The 24,192-nt window shown below is 35.7% G+C and overlaps 1 protein-coding gene across 1 annotated transcript in view; it reads right to left on the reverse strand.

Annotated features, from left to right (window-relative positions):
- The window catches only part of LOC136010575 (adhesion G protein-coupled receptor A3-like), a 286,770-nt gene that overhangs the window by 130,012 nt on the left and 132,566 nt on the right, over window positions 1-24,192 (reverse strand). The window contains exons 7-10 of the mRNA XM_065671986.1: window positions 21,247-21,460; window positions 7,968-8,132; window positions 2,583-2,781; window positions 1,161-1,310 (exon numbers count right to left, since the gene is read on the reverse strand). Of these exons, the coding sequence (XP_065528058.1) occupies window positions 1,161-1,310; window positions 2,583-2,781; window positions 7,968-8,132; window positions 21,247-21,460 (728 nt within the window). The remainder of the gene's footprint in view (window positions 1-1,160; window positions 1,311-2,582; window positions 2,782-7,967; window positions 8,133-21,246; window positions 21,461-24,192) is intronic.

Raw genomic sequence — 24,192 nt, forward strand, 5'->3', positions numbered from 1 at the left:
TAAGAAATTGGTATTAGTAAAGAGCTCAATGAATAAGTAACATACTTTGTGAACCTGAAACAGAGGAAAAGTGTAAAATTCAAAACAGAAGAAGGAAACAGAGACAAACTGGGAAAAATATTTTAAATTATGAAAACAATATGGGATTATGAAGTAAGAGATGTAGAGATAAATGGTGGAAATAGAGATGTTTCGATACCAAAATCCAGAAACTCAAACCTATTTAAAAGGAAGAAATCAATTAAAAGATTAGAGATGGTGCTCAGTTTTAATGGATAATGCATCAGCTGCTAGAAAGATAAAGAGGCTTTATGGTAAACCCAAATGTTTCTTTTGGATGGTAAATTTTTGTTTTGTTAGCAAGCAGCTAGATCTTATCAGAGTTTTGAGCTGGAATACAGTTGTAGCTTTGAAATATGATTCTTCAAGAGCAATTGATAATACACTTCACGTCTTCTGAAATTGAAGTTGGAGGCTTTCTCAAATTGGCACTAAAATGTTAACTGTTACAATTCCCAGAGCCAATTTTAACTACAGCTATCATGTATACAAAAACTAGGGGTTACAAAATCTTCATGCAAGCAGTTACTGTGAAAATTAACAGTAAAGACTATGATGACCATTGCTGTTTTCTATAAAACCCAATTTTTCCCACAGGGTTTGCATAACTCTGATTAGACTTCCCTGTAAAAATGTCATACATTACACCAAAAGTTTCTGTAGCAATCTGCACTTAAAGACACATCATATTCTCTTCATGTGAAGTGATAAATGCTTTTAAAATTCTGAAAATCTCCTGATGAAATGGAAAAAAACAAAAGAAGCATATGTAACTCCCATGGCCAGATGGAGAGTCATCTTAAGTTAATTCTGAAATGTGAGACATGGTGGAATTTAAAATTAAAAATAATATTAAAGAAATGGCTTATTGAAAACCAATTTTTATCCCTAAGCAACACCACCTTTGTCAATCAGATGAGATGGCTTAGTTGTCCTTTTTTGGCATAAAGAAACATATCATAATATATGCAGAATATTTGCTATTAGAATATTAGCAACCGATTTCAGATTGTGTGCCTGGATACATTAAAAACAGGGCCATATGTGAAGGCTTCACTTCTAAGTGATACTTTTTTTTCAACATAGAGAAAGTATCTTACATCTTCAACTTCATCCACGAAGACAATTAACTTTTCCACTATATAAGCCAAATATATTACATCCATTTTATCCGCAAAGTGGGAAGCACCTCTTGTGTAGGCTGTCAGCTGGCGGGAAAATTCAACCACGGTTGTTAAATTGATGTGCATCTGAAAATACATCAGAATTGTTAGATGTTATAAATCACATCTGTTTGTTCTTTTAAAAACCGGAGGTCACATCCATTTGTATAATGTTTGCTATAATTTCACATGGATTTATATGCATCAGTAGGACTATAGACATAAATTTCAGGGACATATGAATGGATCTTCAGCATTAGGCCTTAGATTTCATTGCTGTTATCTAAAGATCAGAAAACAGACCAACAAATTCTGAAGATTTTTCTCTACTTTTTCTAGACTGTAACTAACTCGCCTCATAAAACTTTACCCTAAGCTACTATCCTTGACTTGCCTACATCTTTAGATCATCATGAGAACAACAGTATCAGTGGGCCTCATATATACAGTGATGCGTAGTGGGAGAACAAGGGACAATGGTAGTCAGTTGAAAGGAGAAGTGCAGACTGGTTATGAAGAAAATATTTTCTGCCATGAGGGTAGCCAAGCATTTGAACACATTACCCCAAAACGTTGTGAGGCCTCAATATTCACAGCTTTTAAAGACCTGGGTGGTTAAAGCCCTGAGAAACCTGGTGTAACCACATTACAGTGGGATTGACAGAATTTGAGAGACCCTCCTAATTATTTTATCTTGTGACTGCTCTCTCTTAATGTAGTAATTATTTTTATTTAAGTATGAACACATCTGAAAACAAACTTCCTGTGGTGTTATCTTGTACTACTGATTGGGAAGAAATGATCAAGGAAACTGAAAGCTGTGAAAGATTTTATGTCAGTTACAGGTTTGTGCCAGCCTCCATGCTGTCCCCTATTACACTTTTCTTTCTCATTCATTTCTATCCGTTTAATTTTTCATCTCGTTCTCTCTCATTTATCTACAAGAAACCATTTAGGTACTATTTTTTGGGGGAAGACATCAAAAAGGCATTTTGAAGTAGGCTACATATCTGCAGCTTTTTAAAATGCATTATAGACAATGGGAATGAGGAAAGGCACTTCAGCTGACAAAAATCTGATACAGGACTTCAAGAGATATTAACACCTTTCTGATAAAAACACATTAGTGGAAGTCAAAGAAAGAACTAAAGTGAAGCACTGATGACACTGCCAACATTATTAATGGTCAGGTAGAGTCCAGCACTCAGACAAAAAAATAATTAAAAATAAAAAACTTCAAAGTAAAACATTTTCTAAAAAGTCCATCTATCCCAAATTTGTGGCTGAACAGACATTTCTTACAAGCTATTCAGTAATATCAGTACTAGAGAAGGGAAGCCCTGGATTTCATAACATTACCTGACTAAAAGCATGAAGAACCTGAGTTACTTCTTGTGAATAAGGACATTCAGAATAGTTTTCTTCATCCCAACGTCCAGTTCGATTACATTTACGCCATGCCTTAGCCTCTTCTGCACCATTGTGAAAGGCAATGGACTTAAATGAATACTGGAGACAGGGATGGTAAGCAGTTATCCCAGCCAAAGTTTTGGGCCATCTGTGAACAACATAAAAATTAAAAATTATAACATGAAATTTCTTATTTAAAGGCAACTTACTATGTAGCAACAATATACAGAATGTAGGAATTAAAAAAGCTATTTTAAATTTTACCTCATTATATTCTGTAATGAATTACTTTGTTTCCTGGGAAAATGTCAAAATTATACAGGTTCATGTCTGACTGGTCATACATCACTTCTGCATTAATTCCAGGAAGGTTTTTGGTGGTAAGGAAAAAATATGGATGGCATTTCCCCTACATTCATCTCTGAAGACTGCACAAAGCAGAGCAGCAAGTCCATGAAGAAAAAAAACAAACCCTGCCCCCACCTCCCAAAAAACCCAACCAAAAAACCCACCCACAAAAACCCAAACAACAAAATCCTATTACTAAATGTTGCAAAAGATAAATGCTCAAAATATTCCTGACAATCTTCGCTTTGTATTTTGACCAAACTCAACAAAGCCCTCTGTGCCACAGAGCCCCCAAAAGAAAAAATGACTGAATTTATCAGAAACCAGTGAACAAGATTTCAGTACAGACTGTGTCTCATGGAAGAGGAAGGAGCTAGCCCTCAGTCATTAAACTATTTAGGTATACACGACTTCTGTAGTACGATTTCAAAACAGTCTTTGAAAACAAACTATAAATCAAGATCAGCCAGAATTATTCTATTTGCTCATGGAATCATAAAATGGTTTTGGTTGGAAGGAACCTTAAAGAACATCTAGTTCCAACCTCCTGTCATGGGCAGGGACTGCTTCCACTAGACCAGGCTGCTCAAAGCCCTGTCTAACCTGGCCTTCAACTCTTCCAGGGATGAGGCATCCAAAAATTCTCTGGGCAACCTGTTCCACTGTCTCACCGCCTTCATAGTAAGGATTACTTCCTCAGATCTAATCTGAATCTGCCCTCTCTCAGTTTAAAGCCATTACCCCATGTCCTGTATCACTACATGCCCTTGTAAAAACTCCATCTTCAGCTTTCTTGTAGGCCCCCTTTAGGTTAGCAGCCTGGAAGGTCTCCACAGAGCCTTCTCTTCTCCAGGGTGAACAGCCACAGCTCTCTCAGCTTGTCTTCACAGGAGAGGTGCTCCAGCCCTCTGATCATTCTCGTGTCCCTCCTCTGGACTTGCTCCAACAGCTCCATGTCTCTCTTATGTTGGGGGCCCCAGAGCTGAACATGGAGTCTCATGAGAGCCAAGTAGAGGAGGAGAATTACCTCTCTTGACCTGCTGGTCATACTTGTTTTTATGAAGCCCATGATACAGTTGACTTGGCTGCAAGCACGCACTGTAAGGTCACATTGGGCTTCTCGTCAACCAACACCCCCAAGTCTTTCTTCTAAGGCCTGCTCTCAATCCATTCTCTGGCCAGCCTGCATTTGTGCCTGGGATTACCCCAACCCATGTGGAGTACCTTGCACTTGGCATTGTTTGCCTTCATGAGGTTCACATAAACCCACCTCTCAAGCCTGTCTACATCCCTCTGAATGACAACCCTTCTCTCCAGAGTATAGACTAAACCACATGGGTTGGTACTGCTGGCTAATGTGCATGCAATTCCACTATGCCACTGACAAAGATGTTAAAGTGCTCGTCCCAATATTGACCCCAGAAGAATGTCACTCTTCACTGAGACTTCACTTGGATATAGAGCCATTGACCACAGCTCTCCATGTGCTACCATCCAGCCAATTATTTTGCCCTTAGTGAAACCATGTCAGTTGTCACCAGTCACCACTATATTTTCCCTATGCCTTAGCACAGCTTCCAGGTGGATCTGTTTCATGATCTTGCCAGGCATCAAGGTGAAATTGACTGGCAATTATTATATTAATTATTATGTTATATATACTATATATCATAGTATATTAAGCATTATTATGCAATACTATTTTTCACTATATCCACTGTATTCTCTGGAATTACATAAATCGGATCTGTTTCTTTTGCCACAAAATCCATTGTAATTTTTTAGCATGGACACAGCAGGATCAAGTAATTGGGAGAAATCAAAAAAATCAGAAGTGTATCATCAGCCAGTCAGCATGTCTGGAAAGGATATAGTTCTTTAATTGCACTAATGTAATGACTGAATCCAGTCAATCATAAAAATACTTTTCTTGCCAGTGAAGCCACACCTAGCCGTTTAACCTTTGCTCAAACATACGCATTATCCCTTCTAAGTTACAAGATGTAGGTGCATTTGGATATTGTTACACAATATGCTGACAGGACTGGGGCTATGTAAGTTTCCCTTATTTCAAACCAAGTAAAGGTAAGAAGAAAAATATTTTCATATCTTTTAGCTAACTATCACTGGAATAATTAATTTTGTGATGCAAAAACAATTGACGCAAAATGAACTGTGAAATGTGCTTCAGAACAAAATCAAAATATGTACAGTGGTATATTCTCCTTTTATGTCTGAGCTGAAATATTACTTTTAGTAAAACATTAGCATTAATGCAACTGGGCCACACTGCGTAGCAACTTACCTCTAAAGTAGATCTAAAGAGACAACTGAAACTAGTGTTAGTATAGGTAGCAGAATCTGGCTTTCACAAACAGGATTGTTAGAACATAACAACAATTACCATTTGCATTTCAGAATGATCTTACAGAGAGCTGGAGAACAGAAACTGAACAAACTGCCCATTAGAGAAAAAATCTCCTAGTACATAAGGCAAATTCTTTCTGACTCTCAGTGCCTAATTCTTACTGCAGTTGTGCAATTATAAATACCACCTCAGCTGGTCAGCTGAAATAATGACGCTTCCTTTTTTTGCCCAATAAAAGAACTGTCCTTTCTAGCTTTGCTTTTGTGGTTCAACTCTTTCTACTTACATACTTGCTATGTTACCAAAAGTTCAAATACCTTTGTGAGAAAAACTACTGGTGTGCTAGCTGCATCTCTCAGGACAAACCTTCAGAACAATTTCAAGTTCTAATGCTCTTTGAGCCTGACAAATTCACTATAATTTTAAACTCATTCCCTCAAATGCCCAAAGAACCTATGGACTCAGCATCTTTTTGATAAACATTTTAAAAATAAATTTTTATTGATTTCTAGAAATATGGTCCACAGGGAGAGAAATGTACATTCCTGTTCTTTTGATTTATATAAATTGACAAAAATGCCCCTGGTGTTAGTTTGTGTGGTCTGTAGAATTTATGTGTATTTATTTATGAAGAAAAGGATGTCATGGCAAGAAAATAAACTTCATAAAGTTGTTATCTAAAAGATTCAGTATGTGTTATCTGATAGCAAGTATACATATTTTAAAAGATCTAATTAAAATATGTTTAAGCACATCTACTATGAGAAAACACAATGGCAGCTTTTGTCATGACAGAAAAAAATAAAAAATCTATAGCTGAGATTGTCAAAGATCTCTAATGGACTTTAATTCATATATGTGTATTAAATAGCTTTATAAATATATGGTCAGCAAATGGAACTACTGCGTAACACATAATAAATATCTTTATAGTTAAAAAAAATTCTGTGAGTCAATTTCTCTAATTTCTAATTTCTTATTTTTTTATTCACAAGAAATAATTGTGAAAGGACTTTGAAAAAGTTTTAAAAATGAAGATAGGCTTTCAGTTCAGAAGTATATGCAGAAAATTCTGGTACTGAAGAGAAGCTTCCTCTCTCAACTGCTTTTCCTTTCATTAACTATTCAAGCTGAATTTTTAATACAGTTCACTTGGTTACAAATTACTTTCTTGATTTCTCAATGGGAATGTCATCATACATCAGTCTTATTGTCAAGCAGGTAATTATATTTTGTTTAAGAGCTTTATGCATAATGTTGAAGTATATTACAGCTAACTGAAAATAATACCAAATTCCACAGAAACATTAACTTTTAATTCAGTTTATGAGAAATTGAAAAAAACCCACAAAAAACAAAAAAACCAAACAAAACCCAAAGAAAAAAAAAAAAACCAGCAGCATATGTAGATAAAAATAAAGATGACAGAAAAATTACGTTTAGTCAACAAACTGTACAGATTCTAGGATTCTGGTAGTAGGACAAATTTGTTTTCTAACTGTATGACATATTGTGGGAACTCTGTGTCCTTAAGCTCACCTCAAACAGTCTATTTGTTTTACTAGGTAGTTTTATTTGCTATTTTGAGTCTCTTCAGTGAAATATTTTACTAATGGTTTTATGCTACTTGTTACTTCTAATCTCAGCTGAACAAAGCCAACAGAACTGGAACAGACTGGAAGAGTCCTGAAGATTTAATCTGCTAATGCTTTAATACAGTGTCATCATATTCTGCAATTTTGAAAAAAAAACCCAAGAACAGTTTTGAACCCCGTCTCATTTAGCTGTAAAGAGCCTACATCTTTTGAGTTTTTACATAACTGAGGAATTAGAAAGATTCTCTGACTTTCACAAACCACTGCTGTTATTGAAGCACTAAGTGCCATTTCCCATAAAAAATCACTATCGTGGTTTAAACAAAGTCAACCATAAATCACGCAGTCGCTCTCTCACTCCCCCCCTTCTCGCCCTCCCCCTACTCCCAGAGGGATGGAGAGGAGAATAGAAAAGAATGCAACTCCCACGGGTTGAGATAAGAACAGTTTAGTAACTAAAGTATAACACAAATCACTACTGCTACCACCAATAATAGTAACGATAAGGGAAATAACGAGACACAAGAATATAACACCTCACCACCAGCTGACCGATAACTCACCCCACCCCACCCAACCAAGCACTGACCGATACCTAGTCCAACCCTGCAGTGTACCAGCCCTTCCGGGTAACTCTCCATTACATCCTGGGCATGACGTGCTGTGGTATGGAATACCCCTTTGGCTAGTTTGGGTCAGGTGTGTTGTCCCTGCTTCCTCCCAGCTTTCCCTCTTCCCTGGCATAGCATGAGGCTCAGAAAGTCCTTGGTCAGACTAAAACATTTGTGTTATCACCTCTGTTCCCAGGCCAAAAGTCAAAACTCAGTGCTGCACCAGCTTCTAAGAAGGAAAAAACTGACTGCTACTGCTGAACCCAGGACATCTTCCTTCCCACTATGTCATATAAAATGACAAACAAGTGACATCTTCATATCTGACATTGAAGTATCATGTCCGTAAGCATGAATATTGTTTGTAATGATACTAATATAAGAAAGACACTCCAAAACCAGCAAATCATACCTGAAATCTCCTTTGTTGTTAATGATTCTTTCTGCAGGGCAGTAGGGTGCAGCCGTTTCAAGTACCACAATTTCTACATGTTTAGTGCTATTTCCATACGAGTGGTTTACTAGACACTCCCAGTCTCCAGATGCATCAATGTCAATGTTGGATAGGATAAGTTCACTATAAAAGAAGATTAATTATTGTATATAAAGAGACCGAACCATTGGTTTTATTGACATTAACTTCTCTTCAGGGATTTTCTATGAAAATATCAAACCAGGCTTTCCTCTATGTTATTGTAAGGACAGACAATATGTGAGAAATTGGTATTAAGATTTTAGCAGCAATTTTAGGTCAATTTGGATCATCCACTCAGATTGTAACAGGCAATAACACAGATTACAAATCATCACAAAAGAATATCAGTTACGTATCAATGCCCATTCTCCTTTCCCTGAATACAGAATGTTAGTTTTGTTGCATAACCAAGCACTTCAAAGTCAAAAATGCATTTCAAATTGGCAATGCAACCAATCTGCACAGAATGCATCCCTTCAGCTGCAATTGCAGCTCCTGTTGCATTTCAGCAGCAGAATCTGCTCCTTCTGTGGTGGCATTGGAAAAGTAGCTATTGACTTTAGAAGCCATTAACATTAGAAGGGATAATTTTCCTGATGAATGCAAATGCTAATATTTCTTTCAGTACTTTACTACTCACAAACTTCTTTCACACTATACCCCACCAAATATGAAATGTAAGGGTGCATTAATTCTATAATGAGTGCTAGAGAAGTTAAATATAGGGACTTTTCATGGCTTCTCTTACAGTACAAACATTGTGCATGACTGCCCTACACCAGTATTTAGCTGCCTAAGCTAAAAAACCTAGGTATAATTAGAGAAGGAAGAAATAATTTCAGAAACATTTACAATTCTCTAGAACTGCTCTAGTTAATATTTTCTATATAGTTTAAATCCAACGAGAAGCTTTCCTTCATCTAATGAATGCAACCCTGGCTCTAATGAGGTCAATAAAGTTCAGTTTTTCAACTGGCTTTATCAGGGATAGAATTTTATCTGATTACTGTAACTCTACAGATCTCACAGGAAAAAAAAAAAAAGCTAACTACTACATTTTAAAAAGGTAATACATCAGATCTTCAGTGTGCCATTGGGCTAGAAATTAATTTTGTAACAGTTTTAAAGAAAGTACAGCTTTTAAAAAAAATAGGAAGAGGAAAAAAGGCAGCAATGATCTGAAATATTTACTTTACACAAATGGCTCAACTTTTAATCTGCCTTCTGGTTTAGACAATTATAAATTATGGGGGAAGAAACAGAGTATGTCAGAAAAAGGGAGAAGGTACATTACATGAACAGAAGCACAGAACTTAAAAGTTATTAAGTTGATTTTAAAACTATATTTAAAACAGAATCTTTAAAAATTCTACCTGCAGCCTTTGGCATTTTTACATTTGAAAGATACACACAGAATAATAATAATTAAAAAATATTTAAAATTTTTTGCTTTTTTAAACTTCTTAAAAAATGCCACCCTTTTTCAGTTTAAACCTTTGAATATTACACATGCACTTTTATTAACTTCTCTACAAGAAACGATTGAATCAGATCTCCCAGTATAAAATCTATGTCTGATACGTATGAAGGTAGACCACAATCAAGGTAGGAACTCATTAGACAGCTGCGTATGTAATTTTCCCTTTGAAACATACACATAATGAAGGATGATTTTCTCATGTACTAACTACAGAACTGTTATCTTGGTTCACAGAAAACAAACAAACCATGGTAAATAGCCTTAAAGTTAAATTGCTTCCAAATTTTTGTTGAATTTATCATTAAACAGTAACTTTAAAAATCTTACAATTTATCTATTTATTGTGGTTTTAAACTCCAAGTACCTTGTAACTCCTTATTTTATTTTTGCAATTAATTCTAACTTGGTTTACTGCAGAATATATAGAAAATGCATTACTAGCCATTCGCATACAGAGTAGCTGAATATTTTCATGTCAAAAGAAGCTATTGTTCTCTTAAGAAGTCTTAGATGTGAAAGCCCAGTAACAGCAGCCGCCCAGCTAACTCAATATACCTTTTTACATTCAGGTTGAAATACTTATGTGAAATTATCCAGCTGATAACAATTTTTTAATTAAATCTTCTATTTCATATGTCACAACAATCTCACATCATCTTTACAGACAACTGAGAAAGAATATATTCCTAGAGCTTATAAAAATAATTATCCGTAAAAGCTCTTTTCACAATAGCTAGCATAAATATTCACCCATGGCATGAAGACCCAGAGAGTTCCCAAATGAACAGAGTGCATGATTGATGTGCTGATCTTTGGAAATATTTCCTATAAAATATCTATAATTATTGTTAATGATACAAATTTGATAAAATCTGTAACCATGGTGATTTTAGGTAAAAAAACACCCTTGAGCGTATATCAGTTTTACAGTTAAGCAATGTGAAAATAAATAAATATGAAGAAAAAGGGTACGTTTCACATTTATTTGAATTGCTGAAGTGTGTTCCAATGTGATTTTATCTGCTGCTAAACACATCTCCTGTCATTAGATGAAATTTCAAAGACAAACATTGGCTGATCAGTGTTGCTTCTGGTAGAAACACAGCACCTGAACACTAGTTCAAGTTCTCTAAAATGTTAAGTAAATCCTCACATTCACACTTTTAATTTTCTATGGCCCTTTCTGCAAATGGTGAACCAAATAAGCCAGAATAGGTTTATGCAATATAGTAGAAGCTGTATAATGACTAGAACATGGAACTGTCTTCTGAATTGCCATCTGGCCACTGTAAATGATGCATTCATTTATATTCCTCTAGGAATATTTTGGATAGCAAGCTCAATGGTGAAACTGTTCATTTACTTACCATCTGGATATGACAAATGATAAATTGATCTTATTCCCCTGGAAGATTTCAGGAATTGGATTAAAAAAAAAAAAAGTCTTAATTCTCAGAGCAGTCAACTTGATTCTTTAAATTTCTCCAATTTTTTAATCCTTCACAAAGTCACAGTCCTGGCAGACCAAATGGAAAGGGTAGGCCTGTATACAGTTTTGAACCTCTTCACAAAGTTTTGCAGTAGGTCAGTTACATATTTTAAGACTTGCACTGTTACATGAGTAACAACTAGTTACTGGTTTTGACATACATGAGTTTGTCAAGAAGTTCAGTTTTATTTCCTTACTCTTAATAGAAAGGCGTTCTCCATCTATCTTGGCCATGGCAAGAAGTCTTGATAAAAGGCAAGAGCTATCCTATGACCTGAAAACGTGGCAGGACTCCCTGGTTTAGAAGCTTGACAAGAGCAAAACAGAATTAAGACAGGACAGCACCTTTGGCTGTGTATTTTTCTTAATTATCCTCATTGAAGCTAATAAACATCAGGCCACAAATGAAAACGTCTGTACTATGCAGTTTTCCTAAGGGTGAAGTATCAATCAGAAAGAGGTTCTACTCCCTCTGCATTAGTAATCACATCCTGTTCCTCAGAAGTGTGATAGTTGCAACATTTGTGGAAATTTTTGGCCTACCAAAACATGAAGCAAAGTCATACATTTATGTTATTAAGGCAAACTGAATATGAAGATTTCTGCTTGATGAAAACAAAAGGATGACTAGCATGCTTTTATCAGTTTTGTTTTTTTTAATTACAGAGGCCTTCTCAGTAAAAACATTGAAATGAAGAAAGAGAATATATGTTTCCTTTTTATACTGTGAAATATCATGCATAATGATTCCTTTCTCAAATGTGATGAATGCCATTTAAAAATTAATTAAAATATATAGCTGATACAATTGCATGAAAAATTTCTTATAATATTCAATAGAAGCCTGTGGCATTTGTCATTACAAAGAGAGGAACCATAATATAGGTGGAAGCCATACTCATGTAATCAAGTAACCTATGACAACAGATTTCTATTTGAGGCATGTTTTGCATTGCTATAGCTATGCATAACTAATTAGACAATCAGAAGTAGGTCTCATTATGCAATGTTACTCAACCACATCCTAAAGTAATACCTTAGCGACATTTACTGTATGCCCCAGCAGTTATTTGCATGCCAAAAAAAACCCAGTAATGAATAAAGAGGAGACTTTGACACCATATTTTGATTGGCTTTCCACAAGAAATGGTGTAAAGACTGCCTGGAGCTCCTGTAAGATGGAAATATCCAACAGCTCTTCTGGAGACAAATAAAAACTAATTACTCAAACACAAATTACACTTAGGTTTCCTCATATTCTTCTACAGACAGGTAAGTAGTGAATGCTTTCCTACAGTTTGGTCAGAAGGTCTGCATAACCTGCATCCAACCCATACCACCCTAAATTATTAATACTAACACAAAATCTAAAAAATGAGTGTGGGTCTCCAGAGTACACTGCTGCTTGGAATACAGCCTTTCACAGAGGATGTAAGGTTAAAACATGGAAAATGAAGACAGAATGTGTAAATCTAGGCACTTTAACTGGACTTAAATTGCTAGTCTGATCTCTCTGACAAAATTACTTATTTATCAATGAAAGAAACAGCTTTAGAAGGTTGATGACATTTAAAGAAAGCTTGTGGACAGGCAACTGTAAGAGAAAACAAAGATTAAAGTCAGCACTCATTTTATGCTAGATGTCTAGCAAATATTTTCAGATTTATCATACACTTGGGAAATTCAATGCACATAATTTTCTGTTTCTTCTGATTTAATATAAAAGCAAAGCATAATTTACCATTTAATGCCATCCGTAGCTACCCAAGAAACATAATGTGCTGCTTCTACTATAATTTACCTACGTTGTTCACATCAGTATGCAACAACCACAACAATAGTTGGACTTCAGAGATGGCAACGGAAAGGACCTAATTTTAATGACAATTTATTGACAGAAAAAACCCACAAAAACCCCAACATACTTCCAAAATTGGAGAAAAGACCTGTATGTCAATTACACAGAATCACAGAATCACAGAATCCCAAGGGTTGGAAGGGACCTCAAAAGATCATCTAGTCCAACCCCCCTGCAAGAGCAGGGTAACCTACAGTACATCACACAGGAACTTGTCCAGGCGGGCCTTGAATATCTTCAATGTAGGAGACTCCACAACCCCCCTGGGCAACCTGTTCCAGTGCTCTGTCACTCTTACAGTGAAGAAGTTCTTCCTGATGTTAACGTGGAACTTCCTATGCTCCAGTTTACACCCATTGCCCCTTGTCCTATCACTGGATATCACTGAAAATAGCCTAGCTCCATCATCCTGACACCTACCCTTGATGAGGTCACCCCTCAGTCTCCTCTTCTCCAAGCTAAAGAGACCCAGCTCCCTCAGCCTCTCCTCATAAGGGAGATGTTCCACTCCCTTAATCATCTTTGTGGCTCTGCGCTGGACTCCTTCAAGCAATTCCCTGTCCTTCTTGAACAGAGGGGCCCAGAACTGGACGCAATATTCCAGATGCGGCCTCACCAACGCTGAGTAGAGGGGGAGGAGAACCTCTCTTGACCTACTAACCACTCCCTTTCTAATGCACCCTAAGATGCCATTTGCCTTCTTGGCCACAAGAGCACATTGCTGGCTCATGGTCATCCTCCTATCCACCAGGACCCCCAGGTCCCTTTCCCTTCGCTACTTTCCAGCAGGTCAACCCCCAACCTGTACTGGTACATGGGGTTGTTCTTCCCCAGATGCAAGACTCTACACTTGCCCTTGTGGAATTTCATCAAGTTTCTCCCCGCTCAACTCTCCAGCCTGTCCAGGTCTTGCTGAATGGCAGCACAGCCTTCTGGTGTGTCAGCCACTCCTCCCAGTTTTGTGTCATCAGCGAACTTGCTGATGGTGCACTCAGTTCCCTCATCCAGGTCATTGATGAAAATATTAAACAGCACCGGTCCCAGCACCGACCCCTGAGGGACTCCACTAGTCACAGACCTCCAGCTAGATTCTGCGCCATTGACCACAACTCTCTGCCTTCTTCCTTTCAAACAGTTCTTGATCCACCTCACTACTTGATCATCAAGCCCACACTTCCTTAGCTTATCTATGAGGATGCTGTGAGAGACAGTATCAAATGCCTTACTGAATTAGTAAATCTTCTTGCTTTATTTCCTTTGTATTGCTCAAGTTACTTCAACTGAAATGCAGAAGTTCAAAAATATTGTCTAATATCACCAATTTGTTATATAAACATTTGCCCAATAGCTAGATACATTTTCTGTAGGTGGATGTCAAAGAAGCTGTGACCTACATCTCTATGCCTTCTATTTGTTAAAATTGAGAAAACAAGTACTGATCTAAGAGTGACTCTACCAAATAATCTTCAGAAATGGAGTCAGAAATCTAAATAACTCTACAACATGCCACAACATGTCTGGCTTGTATGATCCTTTTCTTTCTCACTGAGCTTGTCAGGTAGAGACAGAATACCAGCTACTGTGCTGCACTGAAGGGTGTGCATAAAGATGTTTGCATTTATCTTCATATTCCCACAGTTCTAGAGTCAACACATGCTAGTCTAGCTAGCCAAGAATGTAAAGTGGGGAGGGGAAGGAAAGGTATTAACAGCTCTAGAGCACTCAAAGCTTTCTCTTGCTGTCTTCAGACAGCTGGCAGGTCTGTGATGGCACAGTGCTCTAAAGCTATCAGAAGAGAGTACACTTGGGCCAGAGCTTATTCACAGAGCTTATTCAAAGTACTTTATGAACTTGTTGTCTATCATTGAGCTGCGTTGTCAGTTGGTGAAAAGTTTAGGGATGCTCAAATATGTTTATTGTTATTAATCTTGTTATACCAGCAAACTGCTTGACTGCAGGACATATACAGCTGCAGTCTTCTGGGGAAATAGTGCTACAATGCTGTATGCCTTTCATCTGCCCTTAAGTAGTCTGTATGCTGCAATGTTATATCCAGAGGAAGCTTTATTTCATTAGCATAACTCTTGTGATCTGTACACTATCAGAGGTTCTTAGACAAAAATAACATTATGACAATCAGTCCAATAGCCAAAATTACATAAAAAGCTTTTAAAGTAAAATATTTCCAAGGTGATTCAGAAGTGCTAACCTACTTAAGACAATTCTTGATTATTTGATTAGATGCCACTGGGACCAGCAAAAAGAAAAGAAAAAAAAGGAAATAAACAAACAAAGCCACAACCGGCCCCCTCCTGCCCCCCAAATAAACCCAAAACGCATAAACCACACCAAACTACATAAAGCCCAAACCAAAACTACTACATTAATTTTACAGTTTCAAATTATTTGGCAAATTCAGAATACTTTGACAGAATTTTCCACTCTCCCTATTCAGAATCTAAATGCAGAAATTAATTATTTAATGTATGCTTTATGGCATAAAGTAATTGTGTATTAGGGCTAGAACACTGACCTGTTTTATTTGCTGACCTGTTTTGCTTTAAAGAAATGGTTTGCTTCACCAGTATCTAGGGTGAGTGACCTGGTAGCAGGACCTCAGAGTCTGAACATAGGTCATAATAGCTCTGATAATCACAGTTGATGCACAGGATTACAAACTACTGCCTGGACTGAGAGAAATGTAAAATTATACCTTACATTCATGTTGACAGGAAAGGTAATTTAAAAAAAAAAACAGTCCTGAGATGTTAATTCCAAACTGCTGCTGCAGTGCAGCATTTCCTCAGCTGTACAGCTGCAGCCGTTTGAGGAGTCACAGTAAAATCATTCTGGCCTTGAGAAGTCAATGCAAAACCCCACTGCAGGGGGGAAAGTAGAAATTTTTGTTGTTAATACTGAACTTAACATTTTATTTCAGTGGTGTGGCTGGATGGATCCATACATAGCTGCAGGAAATAAACAGAGGTGGAAGTGAGAGGTCAAAATCTAGTGCAGTGCATCTTCATAATCTGTTCTCAACATCAAAATAATGATAATGTTCTTCAAGAGGGATTCCATAGTTTTCTTCATACCATTCTGACTTACTATTTCTCTATGGCTTTTTTCATTCTATCAGCCAAAACCACTTGCATATATTTGTCTGTGAAAATATCTATTTCCCAATCATGTTTCAATAAACAGTTACCCAAATTAAGCCTGCAGTTTATATGGCACAGCACAATTATACAAAGTGGCCTATTCCTTTAATGACAGATGGTATCATGGTTGCTGCTTTTGTTTTTCATTGGACTAGTACACATTTTTACAACTGTATTTTAAATTATTCCCCAAACTGATTGGTAATAAAGCTGCCATTGAGTTTTATTCAGATAATTGAAAGATTTTTAGAGAAAAGGCCTAAATTTAATTAATCTTCCAGATTAATTCACAGGAAGATTCTCTTAATTTCAAATAATTAAACCCTTCGCTTGTGCATTTCATAATATCCTGAAAAAATTTTAAATATTAACTTCCTGTCTGATATACGAGAATGTTGCTAGCAAAGGGGCATCTGTCACTAGTCTTTGATGCCTCCAGAGCCTGAAGTAAACCGTACACTATTGACTACAGGGTTTAAAGTAATCTTGAAACATTGATTTACAATTTAAATGGTTATTTTGCTTCATTTCTTTCCTAACTGCTTGACAACTAAGGGCCAGAGTCAATTAGGTGAACCAACAAAATATCAACACTAAACAATTTCTGCTGATTTCCCTGGGCTTTTCAGCATGACCCTCAGCTGCTCATCTTCAAATGCTCATGACAGCGGAACACAAAATGATTATAAAATATCTGCCTTTCTGAATCAGATTCTTTAAATCTGTTCTAACATTTATTTTTAACCTTGTGCAGAATGAACATCCAGTATTTTGCCATGATTTAGTACGTATCTGAATCTCCAGTTCTTTATCCAACCTAGCAACACATTCATCAGTGCTATACCATTTTTGGACTGTTCTGAAGCTAGTATCAACCCAAACAACTACTGCTTGCTTCATGTCTTTTCCAGATGTATTCTTACCACATACTGTTAGGGAAGTTCAGGGGTTATTTGGATCCTTTCCACAAAAAACAGACATAGAATTTGTCTTTCTCACAGAAATTCTGTGTTTTATTCTTTCCCATAATGAATGCCTGCCTGGATCTCAAATTTGTCATGACACTACCTGTCTACTCCTGGAATCGATTTTCTTTCTATAATCATAGAAACAATACTTGTTCTTTTAGTGAAACTGTCTCAGCCAGATTCCAAACTCTTTACTAATAGCTACTGCGATCATTTCAAACACTTAAAAATTACTAACTGGACTCAAAACCCCCTTTAGATTACAAAAATTATGACCAAATTTTTTAATCCACAACATTTTAGTTCATTATATTTTTTTCCTCATTTTTTCTCTATTACAGTACAAGTAGATCATGATTTGAAACTCTTCCTTGTTATCAGACTGAAATTTTGGACATTTTCTGATAATCATATACCTCTAAATGCAGCTGTCAGAAATCAATATACACATTTTATGTATAAATGTTAAAATCAGTTTTCTTGCTATTTCCCCTATCCTTGTTATACCTAATGGATCAGCTGTAGTTTCATTTTCTGTTATCTCAAATGCTACTATTTCTTTCATTATTTACTTATGACCATCCCATATTGGTACTGACAGCTGTCAAAATGTAAAGGCCTAGATGCTTTTAAAAACTGAAGTTTCTTAAGCTGCTTTTTTTTTTTAATAAAATTTATTTAAGAGAAAAACACTGTGGGGGATCCCAGTTGAGACCTAATAGTTTGTCTTTCCAGACTATCTACACAACAAGTATTGTCTGAAAAAACACTTCTGATACTAGCACCTGCTATCCTAGGTTTAGTTGGGAGCATGTTAGTTTCTCCAGTTGTAACACTCCTTTTTACGGGTTCTTAACTTTACGCACTGTTTAATGTTTTCAGGAGTACTTCTGAACTGTAATGGTCCCAGAGCAGCCATTACGGCTGTCAGAAGCACAAGCACATTGAACACTCTACAAAAGTATTCACAGAATAGAACTAAAAAGACTAAAACTGTCATTTTAGTATATATAGTAAATAAAAAAAAATCCTCAAAATTAAAGTCTCTCTACTACTGTGAAGTTGTTTGGTTTACAAAACTACAATATTTTTCTTTTTTACATTTAATATTATTATATGATTCTATGATTCTATAACTGTCCTGCTAGCCTCTTACTCCAAACACTGAAAAGGAACAGTGGGGAAGTTGGGAAAGATGCTGTGCCACAGAGAAACATACATAATCTGCCTTCTATGTGGTTTCAGGGATACAGACTGTTTCATTGACATGGTGATCAAACTGATAATCTAATATTCCATGCTTAAAAAATTAGGCTGTCTTCATGGAAACACAAGTAGCAATTTACCTAGATCCATTCACAGATGATAGGAAATTGCTTCCACATCACATTTACATTTTCATGTATGACTATGACATTTATACACAGGCATAATGACAGAAAATTCGACATGAGTAAAATAAAATATTATTATCATTGGCAAGAAATGGTAAATGTGAGCTAGCAGCAGAATTGAAAACACCTTCTCAAGCTCTCCTATAAGGGAATACTCTTTGCCAAGAAAAATGTCACAGGCCGGAATTCAGTTCAAAACTTTAGTTTAATTATTGTAACAAAAACATTTATTTTAGTTTCTTCTGCTTTATCATAAGAGACAAAAAAATACACATTTGGATATTTTATCCTTTTACTGTGCCAGTTAATAAAACAGAAAGGTTTAGTATGATGTTTGTGTTGTAAATCCATGCCCAAAAATATCTGGAACTACCCAATAAAATAACCATCTAAAAATGTTTGAATAAGCAGCTTTTGGAACAGGACTACACCTCGTTGTTCAAAACTAGATTCAGCAATCTTTAAATTGCAAAGCAAGACAAGCCAAAGTCTATTCTTTAGTGCAATCACAGAAAACCACAGGCAGTGGACCTCTGCTGTAAAGAGTAGGCAAAATATGACATTGTAAGTAAATTACCTTTATTTTTACTCCAAATCCTACCCTTAACACGTGATAACCTCAGGAAGACACTGTCTTTCTGATGTTTCGAGGGGTCTTGCACAACTGTGATTTAGCCTTAAGAGCTATCACAAGCTAGTCTATTATAGCATGTAACAAGCATATTATTACATAGTATTGTAACATGTAATAAGCATGCTATTGGGTATTATTTTAACACGTAATAATGATACAAACTGAGTTCCAGCATATATTGATAGGATTAAAATTAAGAAATGCTGAAGAAAGTTTTTACAATCATAACTTGGCCAATATTTTCTCATTTTCAACATGAAGATACAATAATCTATATAATTTATATTAAAAAAAAATCACTGACTTCAAAACAGTATTGTTTTTAAAAGCTAATTTCAAAAGTATAGATGTCTCATGCCTTTAGTAAGTTAATTTTGATCAGCCCCTTGATCAAAGCAGAGACATGACTGCCTGAATATTTTTGACTGGATAAGGACTATGCTGTACGTTTTAACGCAGTGTCGATGCTCTACTTCCAAATAAAGTAAAACATAGCTCAAATTAATGAGCAATTAAAATGTCATACACTTTTAAATCAGTGTTTATAAAGATTTTAATTAAAAATATTTTGTCTCATTTTGACAGCCTGTATCATGTAACCTGGAAAAGTCAAAGTATTTTTCCTGTCTATAACTGCAAATATGATGATGCATTTAGAAAACATTCTTTCTGAATACTTAGTTCCACTGCATGCTGCAACATAAGCATCAAGGTCACCTATCAAATGGCACAGAAAACAAGGTAAGTAGCGGATCAACCATCCTTATTAAAATATTGCTACAGTAGACAATGATTCTTATTTAACAGTCTGGCAAAACATAAGCAATACAAGGTAAAATTCAGTCTAGCTACTTCTAAACCAGCTTTTTTAAAAGAATAACTATTTTGAAAATCTTAACTTTTTAGACAACTTCAGTTTATTACTCTACAAATTGCTTACGTAGTGCAACATTAATTCAGCTGAAAAATATAAGGTGATTAACAGCATGTCTTTTAATTTTGATGTCATGGAAATAAGAAGAACATTTAATTTAAGTGACTTGGCAGTTATATAATAGCTCGTGCACTTGGCATTACCATACTAATTAGCCTAACAGTCTTTTTCATTATTCGCTATAGCCATACACATTGGCATTAGAAGAAAGCCAATACCTGTGAGAATAGGTCAGGTCTATGCCTCTAGATCTACAGGACTCCAAAAGGGGTCAAATAATCAGAGAGTAGACAAAATTAATAAAGCCAAAATGACCCCAGTGGAGAGGAATTACTTTGACTCCATTCATAACTTTCATTTGATAGTTCAAGAAGCATTTTAGGTCAATTATATTAATAGAAACTGGTTGAGTGAAAAGATGATAATGATGATCCAGAGCTAATTAGCATAGCTATTTTCACTCTATCTTCCACAAAGAGAAAGGCAGAACATAGATGCAGAATCATACTTTTCGATCAATCATCAATTTTTTAGACGGAAATTGGCAGAGGACAAAAGGACATATGCAACAGCTTAGTAACTTTTAGTGACAAACCAATACTTGATGATGAAAACCAAAAGTAAACACAGAAATTTACAACATTTTATTAAGATTTAAAAGGGAAAACTGAATTAAAAGAGGAATGATATATTCACTGCCAAATATTAGTAGTTCCTTTTTTATAGAAGCCTATTCTACTTCATTCCTCTTACATTTTTCACATCAGGAAAGGTTTCTGTAGATCTCTGTGTCTCAAACACACAGAGACATAGATGCTAAAAGTCACAGAAAGGTGAGAAATATTTTAGTAAGAAACAAATTTGGGATGACATAACTAAAGAAGATAGGTTGCAGTATATTGGAACCTCCAAAAAATAATCTAAGCCTTTGAAATTGATAGTTCTTCACAGTAAGATCACAATTAAAACATTTAGGTGGTGTCATGAAGAAGTAGTTTTGCTGTAAATCACTCTCATGTTACTGAAGTTATTCTAAATTCAGTTTAATCTCATGGTTTACTGTGTAAGAAACTGGTTTGATCTGTTTCAAACTCCTGGTTGATCAAATCTGGATACTTAGACACAAGATACACGATTTCATAGCTATGAAAAATCTCTACCTTTGTGTCTTCAGACTGAAGCATGCAACTGAATTGCTTCAAAAAACAATTCCTGATGCATGTTTTAATAAGGCTTATTGTTAAGTGCTGAATCCATTCACCTTGCCTGTAAGTCTGACTGTTACAAGGGGTATACATTACCGTGTAATTAAGCAGCAGTCATGAATGATGCTGTCCTCAACATATATGCCTCTCTCTTCATCTGTTTCAATTAGGTGACCAGCATGGTACCAATGTACTTGGGTGGTATTGTCGACATATGTTGCAGTGCACTGAAAAGGCAAGCGGTCTCCATGAAAAACCACTTGCCTTTGTGATGGGATCAGCTCAAAGAGAGGAAGTTCTAGAGGCCCAGCTATAAGAAAGAAAAAAAAAAAAAAAAAAAGTCACAATTAATTCCTCTCTTGAGAATATTGTAAAGTGAGCTAATAATTATATACAGTTCAAGTTTCCTAGATCTTCAGATTAAAGCACTAATACAAAAGATATGCCCACAAACTACACATTTAAACCTGATCATGTTGCAAGGTCTAAGGATCACATTTCTTTCATTGGTGTGAGCTCAGACAACTAAAGATTGCTGGAATATCTACAGAAAGTGGTAGAGGTCAGAAGGGATCTTTTGAGATGTTCCAGCCCAGTCTCCTAATCCATACAGTATGCCTGTACAGAGGTGTACACGGGGAAAACAAAGAAAAAGAAAAATACAGCTATTAATTAATTTCCCTCTGTGCTCCAGAATGAAATTTACTCACTCTAGACCACCTAACATATCTCATATGCCTGGGATTTTGATAATAATAAAGCTGATAGCAAAAGTTAAACTTTCCCCTGAAGTTCAACTGTCCTTATGATTTCCCTGTTCCTTCTGCCTCTTCCACAAGTCTTCTTTACTCTCTAGATATTTACTCAACATTAAATATTTATCTAAATAGCTCTTTTTACTTTTTAATAGTGGAGTACATTTTAATATCTTTTTTAATTATTTCCTGTCTTTCCCTAATAATGAGAATATTGCATATGCTAAGAAAAACAGTATGAAAAAAAGATTCTATAATCACATACCCAAACACAATTAAAAAATAAATGGCATCATAAACTCAGAAGGTATATGCACTTTTTGCCCTCCTAAAAGTCTGCTCGTTTCATAGATTTGACAGTGATTGAAGGTTATATCCTTCAATCCTACAGTTTCTGTAGAGACTGAATCTCTAGACAGTATTTGTTTTCTTTCAATTTTATTTCTAGATTTCAAAATTACCTTAACACATATTCTGTAAAACATTTTCTATACATTATGAGATTGATGCTATTTCTTTTAAGCTTATAGGAGAACACTGAAAAGGAGCATTTTAGGAAAAGAAATTTAAATAGAGGCTCTGCATCTAAAGAAAGATCATTTTCTAAGGGATAATATGGAATAAAGGAAAATCTTATTTTCTTTTTTTCTGATACAGTCTTCTTAGGCAGGAAAAGAAAATTAATGCCTCTGATACTTTGTTATCATGACACAAAATACTAATGGTAATGAAACTACTAAAGATTGACATACGTGATTTATGAACATGCTACCAGGAACATCCTGCAGAACAGTTCCTAAAATACAATATTTCACCTCACCCTACAATGCCAAAACAATTGCCTGAGCCTGGATCACTTCAGAACTTCATTACTGCAATCTTATCTTAGACAAAACGCCTAAGGAAATCCACTTTGGAAATCCTTCTACCTACATGAGGATAGAAAATTTAAGCTAGATCTTCTCTCTTATTTTTCTTCTGTTTACATTTAAAAGTCTCTCATCATTGATATCTATCCAGCCTACAGGGTTGTCAGTTGAAAGGTCACATTTCTACATTTGCACCACTATCTCAAACATCTATTTTTCTGACAAGTACTTCAACATTGATTTTTTTTTCCATTTCACTGCTCACCATCTTTTCTTCTTTAAACTTTCTCCTCAGAATCCTCCATTGCCTGTAATAAATATAGATGAACTTAACCATGCCTAGCCAGACTGCAACCCATAATCACTGGCTCTACAACAGATAACCAATAGTGTCTGTTCCTCTCCTTACTCAGCATCCCACCCTAACACACTTCTGTCGTGCAGATATTGTCTTTGGAACACTTTAATTGTGAGAAGCTGCATTTATAAACCTAACTTTGGGCCCAAAGGGGAATTAAAATGTTTAATGTTGTATTCATCACCTGCTTTGAATAAACAGTGACAAGGACCACTTCTACCTTTTAACAGAGTAAGAATGCTGGCCAGGATAATACACAGGATTTATACAGGAGTGAATGTGTGATACTTCTGTCCCGGAGAATTACACAAAGGATTAAGGGGCTAGCTACTATCTATTGAAATGTAAATCTGCTGTGACTATAACAAATGGGCTTCAGAAACCCATCCTTACTTGTTTATGCATCCTGTACTTATCTTCTGATTGCACCTATTATTTTTGAACACAAAAAATTCCTTGAAACATATCTAGTATTTTTATATGATCCTTGGCTTCTAACTAGGAGAAGAGAAAGTAAACCAGATTAATACTTCATTCATAATAGCCACAGGCTTGGTCTCAGTCATTTACATCAAAAGTTTTTACTGGAAGATGAAGAGAACCTCTCCCTCCAAAAGGATGAAACCTTTGTGTTGCATTTCAAAGTCAATTAAGGAATATAAATAAAAGCTATGGTGTGGAAGTTAACTAGAGATTACTGGAATGATTACAAATATGGAGTCCAGAAAAATTCAATATACCATCACAAGTACAACGGCAATATATACTACTCACAGAACTAAAACATTTCTCATTAATACAGTAATTTTAACTGAGGATATTGTATGCTGTCACATGTTTTTGCTCATGCAGTGAGTGACACGTGTCATGAGGCTACGAAGAAGACAGAGTGTGAACTATAGCATCAATATTTCTTAAGTTAAGCTAAATAACTTTCCTGGCATATGGATGTAGTCTAATATTATCACTTTGAATTTATCTCTGCCTTTATAGGTATCTCTGAGGCTCTCCTGTTATTACTTCTCTTGCTCAGCCTTGGGAATCACCAAACCCAGAAATA

The sequence above is a fragment of the Lathamus discolor genome, chromosome 3, assembly GCF_037157495.1.
Source record: "Lathamus discolor isolate bLatDis1 chromosome 3, bLatDis1.hap1, whole genome shotgun sequence".
In the NCBI taxonomy this organism is placed as follows: domain Eukaryota; kingdom Metazoa; phylum Chordata; class Aves; order Psittaciformes; family Psittacidae; genus Lathamus; species Lathamus discolor.